Raw genomic sequence first — 9,682 nt, forward strand, 5'->3', positions numbered from 1 at the left:
GGTCACAAGGAATATTGGGGGGGATAGTACATAACAAGGTACGAACATAAATCGAAAATCATACACAAACAGAGATACAGTAGAAATTAGGATACATACAAGTGCATATCAATATAAAAACTTGTGCATACTCACACATGCACACACTGCATACACACACACACACACACATGCACGCATGCACACACCCACACACAAACTCTCTCTCTCTCACGCACACACACACACACATTTGAACAGAAGCTGCATATTACATGTGGATGGGGCTGACGACTAGATCTTCAGGTAGATGGTTGTTGACCCTTTTCACACCTTTTTTTAAAGATCGAAGAAACTGTTCCTCATTAAAAAACAACAACAAACCACCTCACAAAACCAAGAAAGGAAGAGAAATGATGCGTTTTCAGGCCGTTTCTGAAACATCAAAGAAACTGTTCCGCATGAAAAACCACCACCACCATAAAGCGAAGAAAGGAAGCCGTTACCATGAGGTCGGACGATCCCATCCAGATGAAGCCTTTACTGGTGAAGAGCACGACAAACTTGTGGTTGAAGGACACCGCCATGTCCAGGTAGTCTCCCATGTCCTCCTTGTCTGTCTTGGGGTCCTGTCCGGCCGCACACACACCAATAACTATCATGGAGTTTTTTCCCCCTTTTTTTTCTTTCTCTTTTTCTCCCCCCCCCCCCCCCTCTACCCCTCCTCCCCTTGCAACCAAGGTTCTTTTCTTCCGAAAAATTACAATGTATTTCTTTACCCTGTCCAAAGGAAAGATAAATTCCATTCAATGAATTCTGGCAATAACAGGGGTTTTTTCTTCCCTTATTTGGACCAGAATAAATGTTTATTAGTGAGGTATGAATGGAAGTGAATATATATATATATATATTTTTTTTTTTAATTTTTTTTTTTTTAAGGTTTCAAAATCATTTTAATCCAAAAACCCCATTTGGGCACATGGAAACATAATAAAGAAAAACAAGTCCACATCCTCCAGATGAATCGCATGATGAAAAACAAAACCATGAAATATTAACAATGAAAAAAAAAAGAAAAAAAAAAAGAATGAAAAACGAAGAGACAGAAAAAGTCACATAACATGTGCGACTGATTTCGTACTGGGTGTCTGTGACAACAGTAAGAATACCATTATATAGTTTAAATACATATTGGAGAATTTTGGGACATGCAAAATCACCCATGACACACACGCATACACGTAAATTACTAATCCTCGATTCAACATATCAAAAACAGAGAGAAGAGATACAAGAACTCCCATGGAAATATATCACACGTATCGTTTGTCGTAACGTTTTCCTGCTTAAAAAAAAAAGACTAAGAACAACAATACTATCGCACAAATTCAATAATGATTATTTTGAAAGCCAGATTCAACACTTTTTTCTTCAAAGAACTAAAACAAGTACTGAATTTCAGTGTGTTGGGTCGTTTATAATAACTGGTTTTATGAATGCCTTTTCTGATGTCTGAGAAGTCCGAGGATTTAAAGACTGATTTCAACTGAATTACATTTTCTACATACTCTCTCATTCCTGTGATGCTCTGAGAAACTTCCTTCCTGGATAGGTGAATTGTGAGTTAGCGTTCTAAACTTCATGAATATAAATCTGTAATAACTTGGGAGAATTTTAATATATTTCTGATTACAGCAAACTGAAGTTTGATACACGGAAACAGTAATCGCGATTGATGTTGGAAAACAGGAAGAACAGAACCTTGTTATTAGGGGTGAAAAAACAACGACGAAAAACCTGTGATGATCATGATCATAATACCGACAGGATGTCAAACACATGTAATAACAACAACAACAACGATACGAAAAAGAAAAAGAAGGAGCAGAAGAAGCAGAAAAAGAAGAAGAAAATCAATAATAATATCATTCACATGCGAAAATTTAGACTTTCACAGAATGTTTACAATCTTTTGCACTTGGGACAGGACACTAAATAAATGCCTCCTCCGCACACACACACACACACACTCTCCACACACACACACACAAATGCATGCTCTCTTTCTTTCTCTCTGTCTCTCAATGAATGCCATACCTGCTTTTGGTATTGTCCCCCTTGGTCCACGATGTAGAGTTCACTTCCCTTGCCCACCAGGGCGCGCACCTGTCGATCCATCACCACGATGTCCCAGCAGTTGGGTGTGGCGTTCAGATCTGGAGGAACCTCTCACATTTGTACTCACAATACAATACAATACAATATGATATAATACAATACAATACAGTTGGGCATGGCATTCAGATTTGAAGGAACCTCTCATGTTCGTACTCACAATACAATACAATATGATACAATACAATACAATACAATACAGTTGGGTGTGGCGCTCAGATCTGGAAGAACCTCTCACGTTTGTTCTAACAATACAATACAATATGATACAATACAACACAATACAGTAAAGTACAATACAACGCAGTACAGTACATCTTTGTTAACTCTCTCCAGACGATGGGCCCCAACCAAGGCCGTACTGTTTACAACTGTTTCAGACGAAGGAGCCTGATTGGGGCTTCAGACAGTTTTGAATTTGTGGAGTGTTTTTCACACAGAAACGTGGCAGTGAAAGAGTTCAACAGTTTATATGCAGAACACATACAAGTAGAACACACAAATACACCCTCCCTCCCACCTCCCCCTGCTCCCAAACAACAGATTTTCAGTTTCAGTTTCTCAAGGACGCGTCGCTGCGTTCAGGCAAATCCATATACACTACACCACACCTGCTAGGCAGATGCTTGACCAGCAGCATAACCCAACACGCTTAGTCAGGCCTTGAGTGCTTGCACATGCAACTGTGTACCTATCAGAGTGGATTTCTTCTCAGTTCAGGAATTCTGCCAGATGACAACATGCCATGGGTTCTTTTTCAGTGCGCAAAGTGCGTGCTGTACACGGGGCCTCAGTTTATCGTCTCATCTGAAAGACTACATCCTCAGTTTGATTTTCCAGTCAAACTTGGGAGAAAGGGCGAGAGTGGGATTCAAACCCACACCCTCACAGACTCTCTATGTCGGCCGATGAGTGTCTTAACCACTCTGCCACCTTCCTCAAACACAACACGACCCTACCTGGAACTTCAGCCAGTCTGATGATGCGTGGCGCTTCAGAGTTGGTGATGAGGAAGATGCGGAAGGAAGTTGTCATGACGGCCACGCCGGTTCCTTGAAAACTGGTGAAGATTCTGGCGTCAAGGATTTTCACGTCTTTGGCTTCCTGAAAGTGGGACGTTGTGGTAACACTGTTAGACTGAAAGTGTGACACTATGACTTTGTGACGTAAGACTGTTTCATTGAAAACAGGACAATATGATGATACTAATGAAGTGTGACATTGCTATAACACTGACTGAAAGTGTGACATTGTTGTAACACTGTTTCAAAGTGTGACATTGTTGTAACACTGTTTCAAAGTGTGACATTGTTGTAACACTGTTTCAAAGTGTGACACTGTTGTAACACTGTTTCAAAGTGTGACATTGTTGTAACACTGTTTCAAAGTGTGACATTATTGTAACACTGTTTCAAAGTGTGACATTATTGTAACACTGTTTCAAAGTGTGACATTGTTGTAACACTGTTTCAAAAGTGTGACACTGTTGTAACACTGTTTCAAAGTGTGACATTGTTGTAACACTGTTTCAAAGTGTGACATTGTTGTAACACTGTTTCAAAGTGTGACATTATTGTAACACTGTTTCAAAGTGTGACATTGTTGTAACACTGTTTCAAAGTGTGACACTGTTGTAACACTGACTGAAAGTGTGACATTGTTGTAACACTGTTTCAAAGTGTGACATTGTTGTAACACTGTTTCAAAGTGTGACACTGTTGTAACACTGTTTCAAAGTGTGACACTGTTGTAACACTGACTGAAAGTGTGACATTGTTGTAACACTGTTTCAAAGTGTGACATTGTTGTAACACTGTTTCAAAGTGTGACACTGATATAACACTGACTGAAAGTGTGACATTGCTTTAACACTGCTTGAAAGTGTGACATTGTTGTAACACTGTTTCAAAGTGTGACATTGTTGTAACACTGTTTCAAAGTGTGACATTGTTGTAACACTGTTTCAAAGTGTGACACTGCTATAACACTGACTGAAAGTGTGACATTGTTTAACACTGCTTGAAAGTGTGACGTTGTAAAACTGTTTAAAAGTGTGACATTGTTGTAACACTGTTTGAAAGTGTAACACTGTCGTAACACTGTTTAAAAGTGTGACATTGTTATAACCACTGTTTAAAAGTGTAAAATTGTTGTAACACTGTTTGAAAGTGTGACATTGTTATAACCACTGTTTAAAAGTTTGAAACTGTTGTAACACTGTTTAAAAGTATGACATTGTTATAACACTGTTTAAAAGTTTGAAATTGTTGTAACACTGTTTAAAAGTGTGACACTATTATAACACTGTTTAAAAGTGTGACACTGTTGAAATACTGTTTAAAACTGTGACATTGTTATAACACTGCTTAAAAGTGCGACATTGTTGTAACACTGTTTGAAAGTGTAACATTGTTGTAACACTGTTTGAAAGTGTGACACTGTTGTAATACTGTTTAAAACTGTGACACTGTTATAACACTGCTTAAAAGTGCGACATTGTTGTAACACTGTTTGAAAGTTTAACATTGTTATAACCACTGTTTAAAAGTGTGACATTGTTATGACACTGTTTAAAAGTGTGAAATTGTTGTAACACTGAAAGTGTGACACTGTTGTAACATTGTTTGAAAGTGTGACATTGTTATGAGATTGTTTGACTCAAAGTGACACTGTTATGAGATTGCTTGACTCAAAGTGTGACATTGTTATGAGATTGTCTGACTCAAAGTGACACTGTTATGAGATTGCTTGACTCAAAGTGTGACATTGTTATGAGATTGTCTGACTCAAAGTGACACTGTTATGAGATTGCTTGACTCAAAGTGTGACATTGTTATGAGATTGTTTGACTCAAAGTGACACTGTTATGAGATTGCTTGATTCAAAGTGTGACATTGTTAAGAGATTGTTTGACTAAAAGTGTGACATTGTTACAACACTGACTCAAAGTGTGACATTGTTATGACACTGTTTGACTCAAAGTGTGACATTGTTATAACACTGTTTGACTCAAAGTGTTTCATTGTTTTAACACTGTTTGACTCAAAGTGTTTCATTGTTTTAACACTGTTTGACTCAAAGTGTGACATTGTTATAACACTGTTTGACTCAAAGTGTTTCATTGTTTTAACACTGTTTGACTCAAAGTGTGACATTGTTATAACACTGTTTGACTCAAAGTATGACATTGTTATGACATTGTTTGACTCAAAGTGTTTCACTGTTTTAACACTGTTTGACCCAAAGTGTGACATTGTTATGACATTTTTTGACTCAAAGTGTTTCATTGTTTTAACACTGTTTGACTCAAAGTGTGACATTGTCATTACACTGTTTGACTCAAAGTGTGACATTGTCATTACACTGTTTGACTCAAAGTGTTTCATTGTTTTAACACTGTTTGACTCAAAGTGTGACATTGTTATAACACTGACTCAAAGTGTGACATTGTTATAACACTGTTTGACTCAAAGTGTGACATTGTTATAACACTGTTTGACTCAAAGTGTGACATTGTTATAACACTGTTTGACTCAAAGTGTGACATTGTTATAACACTGTTTGACTCAAAGTGTTTCATTGTTTTAACACTGTTTGACTCAAAGTGTGACATTGTTATGACATTGTTTGACTCAAAGTGTTTCATTGTTTTAACACTGTTTGACTCAAAGTGTGACATTGTCATTACACTGTTTGACTCAAAGTGTGACATTGTCATTACACTGTTTGACTCAAAGTGTTTCATTGTTTTAACACTGTTTGACTCAAAGTGTGACATTGTTATAACACTGACTCAAAGTGTGACATTGTTATAACACTGTTTGACTCAAAGTGTGACATTGTTTTAACACTGTTTGACTCAAAGTGTGACATTGTTATAACACTGTTTGACTCAAAGTGTGACATTGTTATGACACTGTTTGACTCAAAATGTTTCATTGTTATAACACTGTTTGACTCAAAGTGTTTCATTGTCATTACACTGTTTGACTCAAACTCAGTGCCACATTTTGGCAACACTGTTTGACTGAAACTGCAACATTGTGTTAACACTGTTTGACTGAAAGGCAGACATTGTGGTAACCCTGTTTCACATACTTCATGCGTGAAAAATGACAGCTGAACACTTTAGACTCCTCCCCACCTCACCTTAACACTGACTCAAAGTGTGACATTGTTATAACACTGTTTGACTCAAAGTGTTTCATTGTTGTAACACTGACTCAAAGTGTGACATTGTTATGACACTGTTTGACTCAAAGTGTTTCATTGTTTTAACACTGACTCAAAGTGTGACATTGTTATGACATTGTTTGACTCAAAGTGTGACATTGTTATGACACTGTTTGACTCAAAGTGTTTCATTGTTTTAACACTGACTCAAAGTGTGACATTGTTATGACACTGTTTGACTCAAAGTGTGACATTGTTTTGACACTGTTTGACTCAAAGTGTGACATTGTTATAACACTGTTTGACTCAAAGTGTGACATTTTTATGACACTGTTTGACTCAAAATGTTTCATTGTTATAACACTGTTTGACTCAAAGTGTTTCATTGTTTTAACACTGTTTGACTCAAAGTGTGACATTGTTACAACACTGACTCAAAGTGTGACATTGTTATGACACTGTTTGACTCAAAGTGTGACATTGTTATAACACTGTTTGACTCAAAGTGTTTCATTGTTTTAACACTGTTTGACTCAAAGTGTGACATTGTTATGACATTGTTTGACTCAAAGTGTTTCATTGTTTTAACACTGTTTGACTCAAAGTGTGACATTGTTATAACACTGACTCAAAGTGTGACATTGTTATAACACTGTTTGACTCAAAGTGTGACATTGTTATAACACTGTTTGACTCAAAGTGTGACATTGTTATGACACTGTTTGACTCAAAGTGTGACATTGTTATGACACTGTTTGACTCAAAATGTTTCATTGTTGTAACACTGTTTGACTCAAAGTGTGACATTGTCATTACACTGTTTGACTCAAACTCAGTGCCACATTTTGGCAACACTGTTTGACTGAAACTGCAACATTGTGGTAACACTGTTTGACTGAAAGGCAGACATTGTGGTAACCCTGTTTCACATACTTCATGCGTGAAAAATGACAGCTGAACACTTTAGACTCCTCCCCACCTCCCCTGACAATGAAAATTGCCCAATGTGTCATATTTTTAACTCAAACATTTGCAGACAATGGAATAACGAAGAAAACCTTAAGGATCAGTGCATAGTAAGCACAGCAGAGAGATTATTACTAAATCTTGTATTTCTACCTCAACCAGTTCTCAAAGTGGCAAAGTGCATGAATTGAAAAACAACAACAACAACAACAAAAACTGTTTGAAAATGTCAACGAGTGATATCTCAGGAACCTTTTCAGACAACCCAGAAATTTAGCATGATTTAGTATGTCATGAACACCTGCACAAAAGTTTTTTTTGGTCCTTTTTTCAACTCTTGAAGTGATACCTACTCAGTCTGGCTCTGCAACTAAGTGATTAAAGTCATCCATAGGGGGGTTAGTAGGTGGCATCCTAAGCATGTTAAATCAGAACAGGCACCACTGAACACCACTCAGCAGCAGTGCAGGGTCTCCTCTGGTGTGTGGCCTCCAGGCGACCTAACATCGGTGGTTCCCTGTGGACTGCCCACGATGGGGCTGTGACGGATGAACCAGGGTGTGGCTGTGTACAGGGCACTCAGGGTAGTTTCAGTTTCAGTTTCAGTAGCTCAAGGAGGCGTCACTGCGTTCGGACAAACCCATATACACTACACCACATCTGCTAAGCAGATGCCCGACCAGCAGTGTAACCCAATGCTCTTTGGCCTTGAGGCAAAGAAGAAAAAAGAAAAAAAGCATAAACAAATAAACAGATACATCTTGAAATTAATGAATAAACAAATAAACAAACAAATGAATAAATAAATAACAAACCAACGAAATAACACAAAACAAACAATAAAAATAAAATCAAAATAGAAAAGCGGTCTAGTGAATGGGATTTAGTGCACTCAGGATCAGTATCAGTATCTGTATCAGTAGCTCAAGGAGGCGTCACTGCGTTCGGTCAAATCCATATACGCTACACCACATCTGCCAAGCAGATGCCTGACCAGCAGCGTAACCCAATGCGCTTAGTCAGGCCTTGAGAAAAAAAACCAACCCAGTGGGAGTACTGCAACTGGCGGGGCAGCAAAAAACAAAGAAAAAAAGAACCAAGGGGATCTGCTGGCAGACGTATGGTTTCATCAGCAAGTCCATCGTGCCATCCAACTGATTGCAGGCCTGGTTACTTTTCCAGTCTGTAGACATGTCACCCATCTTGACACGTTCTGTACACATGTCACCCATCTTGACACGTTCTGTACTCATGTCACCCATCTTGACACGTTCTGTAGACATGTGTGAGTGTGTGTGTGTTAGTGAGTGTGTGTGTGAGTGAGGGTGTGTGTGTGTGTGCGTGTGCATGTGTGTGAGCAAACGGGTGTTAGTGCGTGCGTGCATGTGAGTTTGCCTTCACTCGACCCCCCTCAACCCCACCCCCACCCCTCTCTCTCATACATACATACCTGACCCCCTGCCCCCCCATCCCCCACACACCCCCTCCCTCCTACCTGTCCCATGCTGAAGGTCCTCTTGAAGGCCAGGAACATGTCGTAGACCAGCACCACCCCGTCCTCCTGAACGAACAGCAGGTCCTCCACAATCGTCCACCCCATCCTCACGATGCGCCCACTGCTCCACTGGTCGCAACAACAACAACAAATAAAACAAATGAATAAAATAAAAAAAAATTTTTTTTAAAATCCACTCACCCCCACATTCACTGCACACACCCTGAGTCAGTACAGAACAAAGAACACTAAATGACGGTATTCACACCACTTATGTGTGTGTGTGTGTGTGTGTGTGTGTGTCTGCATATGAGCGTGCATGCGTGTGTGTGAATGTGTGAGTGTGTGTTAGCGCGTGCATGTGTGTGCATGCATGTGTACGTATGTGTGTATGCGTGCATGCATGTGTGTGTGTGTCTGGCCCATGCTGAAGGTTCTCTTGAAGGTGAGGAAACAAAGACACACTCATCACCACACTGACTGCACTGACCCCAGTCAGCAGAGAACAAAGACACACTCATCGCCACACTGACTGCACTGACCCCAGTCAGCAGAGAACAAAGACGCACTCGTCACCACACTGACTGCACTGACCACAGTCAGCAGAGAACAAAGACACACTCATCGCCACACTGACTGCACTGACCACAGTCAGCAGAAAACAAAGACACACTCATCGCCACACTGACCCCAGTCGGCAGAGAACAAAGACACACTCATCGCCACACTGACCCCAGTCAGCAGAGAACAAAGACACACTCATCGCCACACTGACCCCAGTCGGCAGAGAACAAAGACACACTCATCGCCACACTGACCCCAGTCGGCAGAGAACAAAGACCACTAAATTACAACACACACAGAGAAGACAAGACATGGCAAAGTTCTTTGTTT

General features: G+C 39.5%; 1 protein-coding gene across 1 annotated transcript in view; it reads right to left on the reverse strand.

Moving 5' to 3' along the window:
* LOC143276607 (vacuolar protein sorting-associated protein 16 homolog) overlaps positions 1 to 9,682 on the reverse strand; it is a 46,153-nt gene that overhangs the window by 31,340 nt on the left and 5,131 nt on the right. Inside the window, exons 4-7 of the mRNA XM_076581214.1 lie at positions 8,789 to 8,917; positions 3,114 to 3,258; positions 2,077 to 2,195; positions 486 to 608 (exon numbers count right to left, since the gene is read on the reverse strand). Of these exons, the coding sequence (XP_076437329.1) occupies positions 486 to 608; positions 2,077 to 2,195; positions 3,114 to 3,258; positions 8,789 to 8,917 (516 nt within the window). The remainder of the gene's footprint in view (positions 1 to 485; positions 609 to 2,076; positions 2,196 to 3,113; positions 3,259 to 8,788; positions 8,918 to 9,682) is intronic.

The sequence above is a fragment of the Babylonia areolata genome, chromosome 32, assembly GCF_041734735.1.
Source record: "Babylonia areolata isolate BAREFJ2019XMU chromosome 32, ASM4173473v1, whole genome shotgun sequence".
NCBI lineage: Eukaryota > Metazoa > Mollusca > Gastropoda > Neogastropoda > Buccinidae > Babylonia > Babylonia areolata.